This window comes from Ursus arctos, unplaced genomic scaffold, assembly GCF_023065955.2.
Source record: "Ursus arctos isolate Adak ecotype North America unplaced genomic scaffold, UrsArc2.0 scaffold_34, whole genome shotgun sequence".
NCBI lineage: Eukaryota > Metazoa > Chordata > Mammalia > Carnivora > Ursidae > Ursus > Ursus arctos.
The window spans coordinates 22,001,124-22,017,770 of NW_026623030.1; the positions used below are offsets into that span (position 1 = coordinate 22,001,124).

Sequence of the window (16,647 nt, forward strand, 5' to 3'; positions counted from 1 at the left end):
CCTTCGTGATTACCTATATTGCTATCCACTAGAGAATATCCACCAAGTCACTAGGCGCTTACAGTAACTGGGGTGTATAGATGTGTTGCTGTTCTCCTAGGAAACTTCTTGCCATGTATCTAGATCATTAATTGCCCTCTGTATGATGTTTTCTAAATTAAGTATTTATGGCTCTCTGTCTTTCAGGCTGGCATGGCTCTATATAAGATTGTCCCCAAAAACCCTTACTACTTTTGGTCTGTGATGAGCTTAATTATGCAAGTGAGTATGGCATTCAGAACGGGATTGAGATTTGTTTTTATTTTTGTATATAGTTATTGTCCTTAAATCTTCTTCTGAACACTTCGGGTAATGTGTTGCAGCGTGTGTCAAACAGGGATTTTACATATTGTCAGTTGACTTTTTGAGGTGGGGAGTTCTGGTATTTATTCCTTATGAGTTTGGTATATCGGTTTATTTGTGTGTAGCACAGACTGTATATCCCCTGAATCTTAGATCCTTACTGGGTTATTTGATCAAGAATGAGCCTCGAAATATTTGGTATTTTGACTTGAGGTTTGTCTTTAAGACAGTATTGTTTGTTAGTGAACATGTTATTGAACTGGATGGCCTTGTTTTATCAATTCTGGTTTTTGAACCTCAGTTTGCTCTTTTGGAGGATGGAGATGCTTATTTCCCAGAGCTACTGTAAGGACCAAAAGGAGATAGTGTGTAAGAGAAGATGAGGAGGAAAGAGTTAAAATGTAGCAGTTAAGTCAGAGAGGCTCTGGGTTCAGGCAGGTCTTATACTGGTTTCAGTACATGTCTTAACTGTTGGGGAAGCTCTTAGTTTATCTATGAAATAAGCATAATAGCTACCTTGAGCTACTGAGCTCTGAGCAGAATCTCAGGCAATATTAAAATTATTAACATGGATTGATTTTAATTATCAATCTAAGATAATCTTAATTATCAAAACTAGTTAATACTAGGCTGTATAAATGGAAGGTATTGGCGTTTTCCCTCTAATACGTGAACATCTCAAAAGGCTTTTCTCTTCAAACACCTTTACGTATAATAAACAGTATAGGCATACTCCCTCTTAACATAGTTCTAGAAAAATGTATGAATAACCCATTTAAAAGTTAGGCCATATTGTGGAAACCCAGTTTGTCAAAAATGTATAGGATGATGAATCTTTAATAAATTTCTTCTAAAGGAAACCACTCTGTAATGTATCTTTGTGGCAAGTTCAGTTTAGGTCTGATATTTGACATAGTGGATTGATAATTATGTGCTGGGGTCACAGTAATGGTCTGCCTGGTAATAATATAAATAGTGCAAGCAGGGGAGAAATTAGAGTGAAACGTTTATTTTTTCTTCTATAGTCTATATCGGCACAGGATGAAAACCTCTCAAAAACAATGTTTCTGCCCCTCGCTGAAAGAATGGTAGAAAAAATGGTGAAAGAGGACAAGATAGAAGCCGAGGCTGAAGTGAGTAATGGAAGTCCTACAAAAGCGAATACTTTTGTATTCGCTTGAGTTCGATATGCTACAGTAGTATGCTACAGTATTATAAACCACTGTCCTATTCCAGTTAGAGAGCTGGGTCCTCACTCTTGCCTTTTGTGTAAATATGAAGCTTTGGAAGTACCCAGCTTAAGTTTAATGAACATTCTTACTGCTGATTTCATCTCATTTGAAGATAGTGTTCTTTTCTATTAGATACGTTTTAAATTAAAATAAAATAAAATAAATAAAATAAAAAATTTTTTAAGTAGGTTCCACACAGGGCTTGAATTCATGACCTTGATATCAAGACCTGAGCCGATATCAGGAGTCCAACAGTTAACTGACTCAGCCACCCAGATGCCCCTAGATAACTTTTTAAAAGCATGCAAATGACTATTTTTATTGAAAAGTTTCGATTGTGCGTTTCTTATTTGTTTTTTTCTGTAAGGTTGAACTTTATTATATGATTTTGGAACGTTTGGGGAAGTACCAGGAAGCCTTGGATGTTATCAGAGGAAAATTAGGAGGTAATTTGTAAAGTTTTCTTAAAGTTTTTTTTTTCCTTCTATTTAAACATGAAAAAAAATATTTTTAAAGATTTTATTTATTTGAGAATGAGTGAGAGAGCGAGCACAAGCTGGGGGGGGGGTGGGAGGAGAGGCTGAGGGAGAAGCAGACTCCCTGCTGAGCACAGAGCCTGACTTGGGGCTCATCCCAGGACCCTGAGACCATGACCTGAGCCAAAGGCAGACGCTTAACCAGCTGAGCCACCCAGGTGCCCAAACACGAAAAATATTTATTGTGGACAATTTCTTCCTTTTACAGAAACATAAAGATATAAAAACACAAAAAAATCACTTGTGATCATTTTATGTTCTTCCAGACTTTCCTGTATGTTATACATTTACTTTTAAAAAATACTTTATTTTATTTTTTAAAAGATTTTATTTATTTATTTGTCAGAGAAGAGAGAGAGAGGGAGAGAGCACAAGTAAGGGAACAGCAGGCAGAGGGAGAAGCAGGATCCCTGCCGAGCAAGGAGCCCCATGTGGGGCTCGATCCCAGGATGCTGGGATCATGACCTGAGCGGAAGGCAGACGCTTAACCGACTGAGCCACCCAGGTGTCCCTAAAAAATATTTTAAAACAAAATAATTCGTGGATTCAAAAAATTCAGGATGTGTGAAAGAAGGATTATACCCCAGATCTCCAATCCTTTGTCCTCTAGGTTCTTAGCCAGTTACTTGTTCTGTGTATCCTTCTAAAGATGTACTTTCCCCTCCCTCTTCGTCCTCCCAGTTTTTTCAAACCGTGAATGAGAATGTACTCTACCTAGCTCATAGAGAAATCTGATTCAGTTGGCACAATGTTTTTATTAAAAGTTTTTTTTTCTTGAAGATTTTTAAATATTGTTTGTCCGTAGTCAGGATTTGTACCCTGGGTACAAGCATTCTTTGTTTCCCTGCCTGTCCTATGAAGGCATTTTGAATTTGTGGCTTTTGCTCTGTATCCTCTTATGCCCCCCCCCCTTTTTTTGACTTAACAGTGTGTCTTAGAGATAAACCTCATTACCTCACTATCTTTAATGACTGTCCAGTGTTTCATAGTATAAATGTAGACAATTTACTTAACCAGCCCTTAATGGATATTTAAGTTATTTGCAGAGAACACCTTTGTTACAAACCAGATTGCCCTCTAAGAGCTACGGTGTGTATTCCCACCTGCTGTGTTTACTATCAGTTTGTGAGAGGGCCTGCTTCTTGTATACGTAACAACTTAAACTATTATTTCAAGCTTTTTTTTTTTTTTTTAAGATTTTATTTATTTATTTATTTATTTATTTGAGAGTGAGAGAGTGAGTATGAGGCGGGAGAGGAGCAGAGGGAGAGAGACAAGCAGACTGCATGCTGGGCGTGGAGCCAGTGCGGGGATCAATCATATGACCCTGAGACCAAAACCTGAGCTGAAACCAAGAGTTGGACGCTTAACTAACTGAGCCACCCAGACACACCAAGCTTTATTATTTTTTTCCCAAGGTACTACACCCAACATGGGGCTGAAACTCAAAATTCTGAGATCAAGAGTCACATGCTCTACTGACTGAGCCAGCCAGGCGCTCCTATTTCAAACTTTTTAATGTTTTTCAACCTGATAGATAAAACATATCTTACAATTTTTATTTAATTCTGAGGGAGGATAATTTTTGATTTGTTTAAAAGCCATTGATAATTTGTATGAGCTGCTTTTCCTTATCCTTTGCCTAGTTCTATTTTTTTTTAAAGATTTTTAATTAATTTATTTGACAGAGAGAGTGACAGGCAGCGATAGAAGGAACACAGCAGGGGGAGTGGGAGAGGAAGAAGCACTCTCCTAGCGGAGAAGCCCGATGTGGGGCTCGATCCTAGAACACCAGGATCACGCCCTGAGCGGAAGGCAGACGCTTAACGACTAAGCCACCCAGGCGCCCCCTTTTGCCTAGTTCTAAAAATGTTGTTAATCTTAATGATTTGCAAGAGCACGTTATATGTTAAAGAACTTAGCTCTTGGGGCGCCTGGGTGGCACAGCAGTTAAGCGTCTGCCTTCCGCTCAGGGCGTGATCCCGGCGTTATGGGACCGAGCCCCGTATCAGGCTTCTCCGCTATGAGCCTGCTTCTTCCTCTCCCACTCCCCCTGCTGTGTTCCCTCTCTCGCTGGCTATCTCTATCTCTGTCAAATAAATAAATAAAATCTTTAAAAAAAAAAAAAAAGAACTTAGCTCTTTTCCATTGAGGTGAAAATACTTCTTCCCTTTTTGTTGGAAAACTTATTTCTGGGAACATCATAGATTGATTGAGCCATTCCCCTTTGAAGATGTTTATGACAAAGATTTAGGTTCCTAAACATTTACCCATTTTTGAGATTTCCGTAGGAGAAAGTCCTGGAAATCCAGTGTTGTTTTGACAAACCTGGTTTTTAATTGTGCCTTTATAGTCATTGGGGTAATCTAACTATAGATGAGTAGCCTCAGATCTCTCATTAGGGACAGTCATTAAAAAACTTTATTTCAGGGATCCCTTGATGACTCAGTCAGTAAAGCATCTGCCTTTGGCTCAGGTCCTGATCCCACTGCCCTGGGATCGAGTCCCTCATGGGGCTCCTTGCTCAGTGGGGAGCCTGCTTCTCCCTCTGCCTGCCACTTCTCCTGCTTGTGCTTTCTCTCTCTGACAAATAAATAATAAAATCTTAAAAAAATAATAAAATAAAAAAATAAAACGTATTTCATAGAGGTGTGTATATCCTTTACTTGACAGTTTGTGGTCATAAAACTAACACTAACTGATAGTTAACTAATTATGTAAAACGTAGGAGTTTTTGTTGTTGTTATTTTTTTTTTTAAGATTTATTTATTTGAGAGAGAGAGAGAGAGAGAGAGAGGGAGAGAAAGTGAGCATGAGCAGGGCGAAGGGGAGGAGAGGAGTAGAAGGAGAGGGAGAAGCAGACTCTTTACTGAGCATGGAGCCTGATGCCGGCAGATACCAGGACCCTGTGACCATGACCTGAGCTGAAGTTGAACGCTTAACCGATTGAGCCACTCAGGCACCAGCCTCCCCCGCCCCTTTTTAAAAGATCTTATTTATTTATTTGAGAGAGAAAGAGATTATTGTTGTAATGTTACTTATTCTTTAATTTCAGCCTCCTTGCAGATGGGTATAAATCAGCCTCTCTGTTTTTTACCCAGCTGGATTGTAGTTTAGGATAGTTAAAATGTAGATTATCTGGGGCGCCTGGGTGGCACAGCGGTTGAGCGTCTGCCTTCGGCTCAGGGCGTGATCCCGGCGTTGTGGGATCGAGCCCCACATCAGGCTCTTGAACTATGAGCCTGCTTCTTCCTCTCCCACTCCCCCTGCTTGTGTTCCCTCTCTCGCTGGCTGTCTCTATCTCTGTCGAATGAAGAAATAAATAAAATCTTTAAAAAAAAAATGTAGATTATCTGTAGGAAATTCATAATGTAATTATTGATATCCGTAATCTGCTAAGCTGTTCTGAAAGGTTGGGGCAAATCTAATTTGTTCAGAAACAATAGTCATAGTGTTTCTGTTCCCAGCTGTTGGGAAAGTGTTTGATTCATCTCTGTTCATTTTTGTATTCCTCCTAACATCTCACCTTGCTCATCCCATTCCAGTCCAAGCTCATTCAGTGTTTTGGAACCATATGTATAGATGGGAAATCTGTCTGTGGACTAAATATAATCGTTCCTAGATGCTTTTTGGGTTTTATAGGTGTATCCCATGTATTAAATCCTCAACTCAGTACATTCTGGATCCTTGTGGTTTATAGAAAGAAATGATTATTAAAGTTTAGTATCAGAAATGTACTTTTTTCTTTTCAGGAAAATAATCTTTAGTAAGATAATAGTTTGTATCTAGTAGCAGTCCCATTTTTTAAGAGAAGGATTAAGAAAATGTGACATTTTCCTTCCTGTGTTTGGACTTTATTCTGGTTTCTGAGCAGAAATGAAACCAGCTTACCAATTTTTATAACTTTTAATTGTAGAGAAGTTGACAAGTGAGATTCAGAGTCGGGAAAATAAATGCATGGCTATGTATAAGAAGCTGAGCCGGTGGCCAGAGTGCAATGCCCTTTCCAGGCGCCTCTTACTGAAAAAGTGAGTAGATGCTTCTCTTTGGACTATGAGACTGGAGTGGGGGCTCTCAGGTGTCACTACTGAATTTTTTTCTTTTTTTTTGGTCTGTTTCTTTTATATTCCCTGGGCATAAATCTTTTAGTAGTGTGTCCTAGGTATTTTTAAAAGTTTCTGATGAACCTTTCTCTTTCAGTAAAGGGGTGTAATGGAACTTCTGCCACCAGGGTGCTGAGTATTACGTCTTCAGGATGAATGCTAAATATCATTAATTTGTTAAATTCAGTATTGGTCTAAAAGAAACACGTTCCCCGCTGCCCCCCTGCCCTATTTTGGGGAAGTGCTAATGTGGGAGTTTTCTGTTGGGAATATTAGTTTTCTGGACCTTGTTATTTCATTGAAGGAGATAATTGTTTCCTGAAAGTTTTTTACTTTTTTTTTTTTCTTTAAAAGTTTCTTACTTTGAAAATGCCTCTGGAGTTGCCCTGTTAGGGCGGCAGAGGAAACTCAGAGGGAGGGTTGGGCTTCTAGTAAAGACAAAAATATAACCTAGAAAATAAGTTGAGTATCATGGTTCCTAGGGCCGACTTGTCACAACTTGGGTTTAATCCTGTGTGCACCATTCAATCTGATTTTAGCTCAGATGACTGGCAGTTCTATCTGACTTATTTCGATTCTGTCTTTCGACTGATTGAAGAGTCCTGGACTCCTCCTGCTGAAGGTGAACAGTAAGTTGACTCCTTTCCTGAGTTACAGTGGCACTTTTTAGCACGGTGTAGCAGAAGGATTTCACTGGAAGCCTAGTAGAATTCTCTTTTTTGGTCTCAATAGTGTATCCCTTTCAAAGTAAGATTTTTCATTTTTTAAAAATTATAAAATAAATATGTGTTCACCGTAAAAATCTTAAACTAGTGCAGAAATGTATGGTGTAGAAAGTGTTTGTTTCTAGTTATCTCACCATCCCAGAAATAATATATTTTTTTCCTTTTTCCACTTTCACTAAGCTATAAGTGACTCAGAGGTAACTCCTTTCTTTTTTTTTTTTTAAAGTAATCTCTACGCCCAGTGTGGGGCTTGAATTCATGACCCCTCAAGCCAGCTGGGTCCCCACAGAGATAACTCTTGATAGCAGTTTAGAGTCTTTTCTTCCAGATTTATTTCTGTCGATATAGTAACATAATTATTCTCATTATTTAACATAAAAATGCAGTCATATTAGGCATAATGGTTTGCAACTTGATATTTTCTCCCTTAAAATATATCTTGGAAAAAATAATATATATCTTGGGCGTGTTCCATATATGGTATATATAGATTGGTTTCATCCTTTTTAGTGACTTAAGAGAACTCCACTTTAGAGGTGTTACATAATTCATTTAACCTGTCCCCCATTGGTGGACTGATGGACACTTGGATTGTTGCTGGTTTCCTTTTTTTTTTCCCTTTGCTATTCTAGACAAAAACACAAACATAAATGGGATCTTTTAAAAAAGTAAGCATGATTTAAGATGGTGATGAGCTGATGCTTACTTTTTTATTAGGCAATATTTTATAAAGTTATCCATTTTTTTTTTTTTTTTGAGAAAGAGGTAGAGGTAATTAGTCACGGTGCAGTAATCAGATGCCAAAATTGGGAGTAATCCTATTCCATGTTACTTGTCAGAATGTGCTCATAGTTATCTTCTACTCCCATATTTTATAATTATCAGAGTGCTTTTTATTTTTCAATTTGTTTCTTGAAATCAGTTTGGCTTTACTTTTAAGTTTTAGGATGGACAATAGAGGTACAAGATACCTTTTTTCATGTGTTTATACCTAGCTCTTTAGAAGGAGAAGTGCATTATTCTGCAGAAGAAGCTGTGAAGTTTATAGAAGATCGGATAACAGAAGAATCGAAAAGTTCCCGCCATCTCCGAGGACCACATCTCGCTAAACTGGAACTGATTAGACGTTTAAGACGTCAGGGTTTTAATGATGAGTACAAACTGGGTAAGAACCCTTAATATTATTTGGAGAAGATACTGGGATGCCCTCCATACCCAAGTGCAGTGTTCATTCTCTGAGGTCTCTGATGATGAAGACATGTTGGGAGGCAAACATCTTCATAACCTGAAAATATTTACTCATGAATGGATTACTGATACCATTAGCCCTCAGTCATATCTTCAACTCGACATTAGCATCTCTTCCTCTTCCACCAGAGTCTTTATCAGGCATTCTTTTTTGACCCAACGTTAATGTTAAAATCAGTTTCAAAATAAAATAGCCAGTTTTGTAAAAGTTTCAAGATTTCATGAAGTGGATGAAAGGTTTCTTGAAAATCTGCTTCAAGCACTCACAAAACCATTGATGAAAGAACATATAGCAGAGTTAGAGCAATTAACAGTTAAGAGAAAATTTACAAGGACAATGACAAGAGAGGAGAAAAACATGATTTGGGTAGTAGAACATGAAGAGAGGCCTTCAGGAAAGTTGGTGAAGCCCTTAGATGTTTTTTGAAAATGGTTCTTTCTGAGCTTATTTCACAAGAAATGAAGGGTGTCATATTGTGCTAGTTCAAAATTTTGTTGAAAAAATGGCACCCTTTTCCTCCGAAAGCAGTAATTCTTTGCTCATGCTAAGAATTAGCTTATAGTTTAGTTATAACCTAAATTTTATTAAGTTTAAGATAATAAACTTTCTTAATTTTTTAATTTCATTTTTTTAAAGATAAAGCTCCAAAGAAAACTTTTTTCCGCCTGCTTATCATTATGGAGATTTGGTTTCATTAAAAGTTGATCAGGAGGGTCTTTTTTATTTTATTTTATTTTTATTTATTTATTTATTTATTTATTTATTTAAAGATTTTATTTATTCATTTAACAGAGAGAGACAGCCAGCGAGAGAGGGAACACAAGCAGGGGGAGTGGGAGAGGAAGAAGCCGGCTCCCAGCAGAGGAGCCTGATGTGGGGCTCGATCCCATAACGCCAGGATCACGCCCTGAGCCGAAGGCAGACGCTTAACGACTGAGCCACCCAGGCGCCCCCAGGAGGGTCTTTTTTAGTCACCAGTTGTCCTGAGATGATGAGCACTTCCAGTATCTAAAACCTATCTTAGATCATCTCTGTTCATTTTAATCATCTAATGCTCTTTGCAGCTCTTTCTAAAATTAACTGTGGACTTCTCTCATTCCCTTTGTAGAGTTTTCACAGTCAGTTTTGAATTCCATGTTGACTCCTTTAGGTCTACTTCTGGAACCTTAGTCTCTATTATTTCCAGAATTGCAAATGAAAATTTTCATTTGATCCTCAGCAAAATGTTAAGATAGATTCCAAAGAATTGCTTCTTTCCAAAGCTGGATATAAAAGTATGTGGATCTGCTTTGGCACTTGCTATGTCCATCTCCTGTCTTTGTCTTCTTTCTTACCAGACTGCATAATAGAAATTTGTGAGGTTGGCTAGTCTCCACAATTTTTTTTCCAAAGTAAACTCTGCTTGCAACATGGGGCTTGAACTCACAACCCCAAAATCAAGAGTCACATGCTCTACCAATTGAGCCAGTTAGGCGTCCCTCCACAAATTTTTTTTTTTTTTTAAGATTTTATTTATTTTTTTGAGAGAGAGTGCAAGCAGGGAGGAAGGGACAGAAGGAGAGGGAGAAGCCAACTCCCTGCTGAGCAGACCCTGGGATCATGATCTGAGCCGGAGACAGATACTTAACCGACTGAGCCACCCAGGCATCCCCACAAAATTTTTTTTACCCAGACCAGTAAGTGATTCTTAGTGTCTTGGATCAGATTTCTGTGAGAATCTGATTAAAGCCATGGACTTTTGTTCCCAGAAATGTGAACAGAAACCAAGACCTAAAATCTTACAGAAACTCTGGTTCAATTTGAGAGCATTTTATATTTTATTGTTTTAGTTTTTGTTTTTAATTTTTTTGTTTTTTTAATTTTTTGTTTTTAATTTTGTTTTTAATTTGAGGAAAAATAAAAGGCACTGGTAGCTTTTGCAGATCCAGGTTTAAATTTTCCATAGTGAGTGATCTTGTTGGGAGCTATTGGCTTATGACTCTTCCCATTTATTTTCTCTTCTGTTGGTGTGCCTGTTAAACATTCCCTTTAATTTAGTTAACATTTAATACTTGTTAAGTAGTTCAAGAATGGTAGAAAGAAGCATGTTTGTTTAATGTTTGTATATAAACTTCAGTCTTTATTTAAACTTTAATGAAAACTTTTTAGTTAATTAAACTTTAATTAATGAAAAGTGTCGCATTTCCTAAGTGTAATAACAAGTAAACTGAGATGGTAAGATTCAGCTCCTTTTAAAGTAGTTGTTTAAATGGGCAAGCCATCCTGCAGCCCTCATTGTCATTCTCATTCAAGCAAACTTTTATTTATTAAAGATTTTATTTATTTATTAGAAAGAGTGCATGGGGCGCCTGGGTGGCACAGCGGTTAAGCGTCTGCCTTCGGCTCAGGGCGTGATCCTGGCGTTATGGGATCGAGCCCCACATCAGGCTCCTCCGCTATGAGCCTGCTTCTTCCTCTCCCACTCCCCCTGCTTGTGTTCCCTCTCTCGCTGGCTGTCTCTATCTCTGTCGAATAAATAAATAAAAAAATCTTTAAAAAAAAAAAAAAAAGAAAGAGTGCATATGAGCCGGGGGGAGGGGCAAAGGGAGAAGCAGACTCCCCGATGGGTAGGGAGCCCGATGTAGGGCTCGATCCCAGGACCCCGAGGTCATGACCTGAGCCGAGGGCAGGCTTAACCAACTGAGCCACCCAGGCGTCCAATCCGCAAAATTTTAATTTAATTGAAATAAATGTTTTTCAAGTCAGACCTCTTAAATTAGAAATTGCTTCCGTTCATTAATTAGTGATTTCTTTTTTTCTCTCAGGTGATCCAGAAGAATTAATGTTCCAGTATTTTAAAAAGTTTGGGGATAAACCTTGTTGTTTTACAGACCTCAAGGTGTTTGTTGACCTCTTGCCTGCTACACAGTGTACAAAAGTAAGTATAGTTCAGAATTCTGTTTGGTGCCTGTATTTACTGTAACTAGGTTAAATGTGTGTGTGAGTGGTGGACATGAGGTGCTAAGGTAACAGCTCTAGCAAGCCAAGGACTCCAGGTGCTATCAGATTCAGACATGATTTCTTGTTAAATTAAGCCGCAAGGAGAATAAGCCTCTGATGGATAATTGGATTATCTTTTTATTTTATGGTGTTTTTTGTTTTGTTCTTTTAGGTAATTATAGATTTACATGTAGTTGTAAGAGAAATAATACAGAGAGCTCTGTATACCCCATTCCCATTTTGCTCCATTGGTAACATCTTGCATAACTATAGTATAATATCATAATTAGGCAATTGACAGTGATACAATTCACTGATCTTATCCAGATTTCACCAGTTTTACATCTGTGTGTGTCCGCGTGGTACGTTACATGTGTATTTAGAGCAGTATGTAGTGCATGTAGATTCAGTGACCCCCACCAGCTTCAAGATACAGAACAGTTCCACCACCAGGATCCCATGCGCTACCCGTTTTTACCCACAGCCATCTCCCTGCGCCTCCCCCTTTCCCTGTCTCTGTCCCCTGGCAATCACTAATATGGTTTCTCTTTCTGTAATTTTGTCATTTCAAGAATATTATGTAATAGAATCATATTATGTGTAACTTTTTGAGTTTGGCTTTTATCCTCCCTCAGCATAATTCCCTGGAGCTTCATCCATGTTACATATTTCGATAGTTCATTTTTTTGTATTGCTGAATAGTATTCTGTGGTATGGATGTGCCACCATTTCTTCAGTCTGTTGAAGGACATCCAGTTTTGTTTCTGGCTGTTACAAATAGAGCTGCTGTGGACATTTGTGTGTGGGTTTTTTTGTGTGAACTTAAATCTTCATTTCTCTGAAAAAAATGCCCAGTAGTGCAGTGATAGCTGCAACTGTTTAGTTGTTGTTTTGTTTTTTTTTTAAAGAAACGGCCAAACTTTTTCACAGTGGCCATTGCATTTTATTTTATTTTTTTTTAAGATTTTATTTATTTATTTGAAGAGATAGAGACAGCCAGCGAGAGAGGAAACACAAGCAGGGGGAGTGGGAGAGGAAGAAGCAGGCTCATAGTGTAGGAGCCTGATGTGGGGCTCGATCCCATAACGCCGGGATCACGCCCTGAGCCGAAGACAGACGCTTAACCGCTGTGCCACCCAGGTGCCCCAGCCATTGCATTTTAAACTCCTGTTAGCAGTGAATGAGTGATCCAGTTTCTCTGCGTCTTCATCAGCATTTAGTGTTGTCACTGTTTTTTATTTTAGCCATTCTGGTAGGTACGTAGTGATATTTTGTGGTGGTTTTAATGTGCATTTTCCTAATGGTTAATGATGTTGAACATCTCGTGCTTATTTGCCAGCTTTATATTCTCAGTGAAATGTGTGTTTCTGTCCTTTGCTCCCTTTCTAGTTTGTCTGTTTTTGGTTTTTTTACTGTTGAGTTTTGAGAGTTTAGATATTCTAGATACAACTCCTTTGTCAGATATGTGGTTTCACATATTTTCTCCCAGTCTGTGCTTGTCTTTCATCCTTTAATAGAATCCTTTGCAGAGCAAGGTTTTATATTTTGAGGCATTTATTTTGGAATAATTTTAGATTTACAGAAAAGTCACAAAGATAGTACAGAAAGTTACACTATACTCTTAACCCTTGTTTATTAATATCTTAAATTACCACGGTACATTTGTCAACACTAAGAAACTGACATTGGTACGTTACTATTAACTAACCCCTAGATTTTATTTAGATTTCTCCAGTTTTCCCATTAATGTCCTTTGTCTGTTCTGTGATCTTATCCAGAATACCACATTGTAGTTAATTGTCATATATTGGGAGTTTTTGATGCAAATGAACCAGTGTAAATCTATTATATAATGAGATGAAGAACATTATCTTTAGACTCCTCATCCACAGCAACATGTATTGGGTCAGATTGCTGGGAACTTCATACCCTGTTCCACATTAAAGGTTTTTAGCATTTAGTCCAGAGTGTCCTTGGTAATGGGCAGCTGGAGTACTCTACCAATTGGAAGAACAGTGTATGTGAAGTAGGATAGAGCACCATATAAAGAAATAGTGACAGGTATAAAAGAAAGTCTGTGACTTTGATCAGTTTTACTCATAAATACCTCTATAATTAGTGAAGGTTGCAGTGAAGCCTTCCTATCACAGGGTTGCCACCACTTGTTATTCCAGAATGCCTTCTGTCACCCCCGTAGTGGAAGTGAGTAGAGTATTTGCTTGTTGGTCATATCTTCAGTTCACTGGGCTTGATACTTGGCAGTCTTGAGGGCAGATGGTACAGTGCATTCCCTAACTGGTAAGTAGGCAGTGGTCTCTGTTGGTTCTGAATTGACTGTCACCATTCATTTTGGTTTAGTAAAGCTATTCTTGGAGTGCTGTGGTTACAGGGCTCAGGCCAAGCTTCAGAAGTTTCCGGATTAATTGCAGCATATCCAGAAAAGGGGTTCTGGGTTGTAGGAGGACTTAAAAGAATAGGAGAGAGAAATGGTTGAGTGGGAGAGAGGTTTGGTCTGCTGAGGACAGAGTCCTTCCTTTCTCATAATTGAAAAGCTCCTGTATAAAAGGGAGTGAGAATTGGGATCAGCAAGAATTTGTTACAGTGAATTCAGAATTTGGCCAGTGGAAAAAAGATCTTTCTAGTAGTTAGATTCTTTAAAAAACATAGTGCGTGAGTTTCACGTTACTAGAGAGATTTAAGCAGAATCTAGAACCATGTGGAAGAGATTCCTACAGTTAGTATTTGTTGCACATATTATGTACTAAGTGCTAAGATTTGGAATAATTGATCATGGCCATCCGTTGCTTCCCATCTTGTAAGTTGAAGCATCAAATAATGGGGCTGCATTAAAGGAACACTTAAATTGCCTTCAGCTGAGATTCATAAGGGTTTGCTAATGTGAATCTAGTACAAGCAGCTCTACTGTATTAGTATGTTTGAAAGTCTTAGGTCATCTCATGTGACCTCATACAGTAATAATCTATTGAGAGAGGAACCTTCTAGAAATGGTGGAATACTAGCAGCGATAGGTAGTCGTTGTTCTGTGAGACAAAGGATTTAAAGCTGTTGCAGTGAATTTTGTAGTTCACGTAAATATTTCATTGGGAGCGGTAATTTTGCTGCCACAACTTTTTAAATGTAGGATGACCTCAGTAGCTAAAAATTCTGCCACTCAGCAGTGTGTTTGTCAGAGGATTGTAAACTATTCAAGTAAATTTCAAGCTGAGAGCTATAGTCCCAATCTTTTAAAACTGGGACTAGCCCTTATGAGTAGGCCACTGAACCCAGTTGTCCTGAAGTGGGTCCCCCAGAGTGATGTATTTATCTTTTGATTTCCTTTGCCTTGAGGTTTTAAGCTAAACAACTGATTTCAGTTTTTAAAGAAGCTTTTTGCATAGCCGTAAGACTATACAGACTAGAATAAAGAATGAATGTATTGTTTCATGACAAAAACCTATCTGAAAGATTCTTTGGCATTCCCTGAAGAAGGCATTAATAGTTAGCATCACTAATATATAAACTAGCTTACAAGAACGGAACAGCTGGCAATAGAAGCTATAAGGCATTTAATCAAAAATTTGAAAACCAGTGCTGCAGTTTCTTTGTTGCAAATGATTATCTGGTCATAATAATTAAAATTCATCCAATTGGAGACAAATTGAAGCAGAATTGTTACAGATGTAAAACTGCGTGAGTGGGGGTTTCTTTTTAATTTTTATTTGTGTCAGGGGCGCCTGGGTGGCACAGCGGTTAAAGCGTCTGCCTTCGGCTCAGGGCGTGATCCCGGCGTTACGGGATCAAGCCCCACATCAGGCTCCTCGGCTATGAGCCTGTTTCTTCCTCTCTCACTCCCCCTGCTTGTGTTCCCTCTCTCGCTGGCTGTCTCTATCTCTGTCAAATAAATAAATAAAATCTTAAAAAAATTTTTTTTTATTTGTGTCAAAAAATTGCATGGATAAAGTTGAAAATCCAAGTGGTACTACAAGGCTTCTATTGAAAAACACTAGCAGCTCTTTGCCACCTTCACCCTGGTTCTGGCTCTGTACAGACAGATCACTTTCAACTCTTAACTGTGTCTCTGTGATTTACTTTTGTATTTTTAAATTGTAGGTTTGTATAGCTGTTTATTTTTACAGTTACAGTCTTCATCTGTTGGAGCCCTTTTGTGGAAAGATGATCATCTCGTTTACAACATCCCACTTCTCTCTTCACGTACTTGCTCCTGCAGTTTATCAGCATTTATTCAGAATTTATATTTTTATGACCAAAGGCTGAGCCACTTTGTATATGGAGCTTACCTTTCTTGCACAACTTTCTCAGAATTAGTATTTTTTTATTTGATTTACCCCAATCTGACAGAACCATAAAAGTATCAAACTCCTCTTAGTGTAGTCTAAAACAGGAGGTGATCATCTGTTTCATTCTCCCCCACCCCTCACCTCAGGAATACTTTTTTTTTTCCTTTGAAGATTTTATTTATTTATTTGAGGAGAGAGAGATAGCGAGAGAGAGTGCACAAGCTGGGGGGAGAGGGAGAAGCAGGCTCCCCCCTGAGCTGGGAACCTGACGTGGGGCTTGATCCCAGGACCCTGGGATCATGACCTGAGCTGAAGGCAGATGGTAAACCAACTGAGCCACCCAGATGCCCCTCAGAAATACTTTTCATAGAGCCTGTTTGCCACACTTTTGTTTGGGGTCTCAAACATTTGGCAGGTGGCATTCTGGGATCTGGTTGGGAGTAGGGGGAGGGGGCCAGGGTGCTCATCACTGAATAACTGAGTTTCACTTTATCCTCTTTTCTTTTTTTTGTTTTTAAACTAACAGAGGTTTTATCTGTTTATTTAATTTTAATTCCAGTGTAGTTTACTTACAGTGTTAGTTTTGGATGTACAATATAATGATACAACATTTCTGTCTGGTATTCATTGCTCATCACAGTAAGTGTACTCTTTAATTCCCATCATCTATTCTACCTATCCCCCACCCACCTCCCTTCTGGTAACCGTGTTTGTTCTCTATAGGTGAGAGTTTGTTTCTTGGTTTGCCTTCTCTCTCCTCCCCCCACCCCATGCTCTTTTGTTTTGTTTCTTAAATTCCACATATGAGTGAAATCATATGGTGTTTGTCTTTCTCTGACTTATTTCACCTAGCATTATACTCTAGCTCCATTCATGTTGCAGATGGCAAGATGTCATTCTTTTTTATGGCTGAATAATACTCTAGTGTGTGTGTATACATTACAGTTTCTTTAGCCATTCATCTATTAATGGATACTTGCGCTGCTTCCATAATTTGGCTTTTGTAAATAATGCTGCAGTATACATGGGGGTACATGTATCCCTTTGAATTGGGGTTTTTGTATTCTTTGGGTAGATACCTAGTAGTTTGATTACTGGATCATATGGTAGGCGAGGATGTGGAGAAAAAGGAACCCTTGTGCACTGTTGGTGGAAATATAAGCTCGTGTAGCCACTGTGGAAA

At 38.4% G+C, this 16,647-nt stretch overlaps 1 protein-coding gene across 1 annotated transcript in view; it reads left to right on the forward strand.

The window, feature by feature from the left end:
- The window catches only part of NAA25 (N-alpha-acetyltransferase 25, NatB auxiliary subunit), a 69,970-nt gene that overhangs the window by 19,328 nt on the left and 33,995 nt on the right, over positions 1 to 16,647 (forward strand). The window contains exons 5-11 of the mRNA XM_026514903.4: positions 187 to 261; positions 1,368 to 1,475; positions 1,942 to 2,020; positions 6,027 to 6,138; positions 6,753 to 6,842; positions 7,934 to 8,103; positions 10,992 to 11,104. Coding sequence (XP_026370688.1) covers positions 187 to 261; positions 1,368 to 1,475; positions 1,942 to 2,020; positions 6,027 to 6,138; positions 6,753 to 6,842; positions 7,934 to 8,103; positions 10,992 to 11,104 — 747 coding nt within the window. The remainder of the gene's footprint in view (positions 1 to 186; positions 262 to 1,367; positions 1,476 to 1,941; positions 2,021 to 6,026; positions 6,139 to 6,752; positions 6,843 to 7,933; positions 8,104 to 10,991; positions 11,105 to 16,647) is intronic.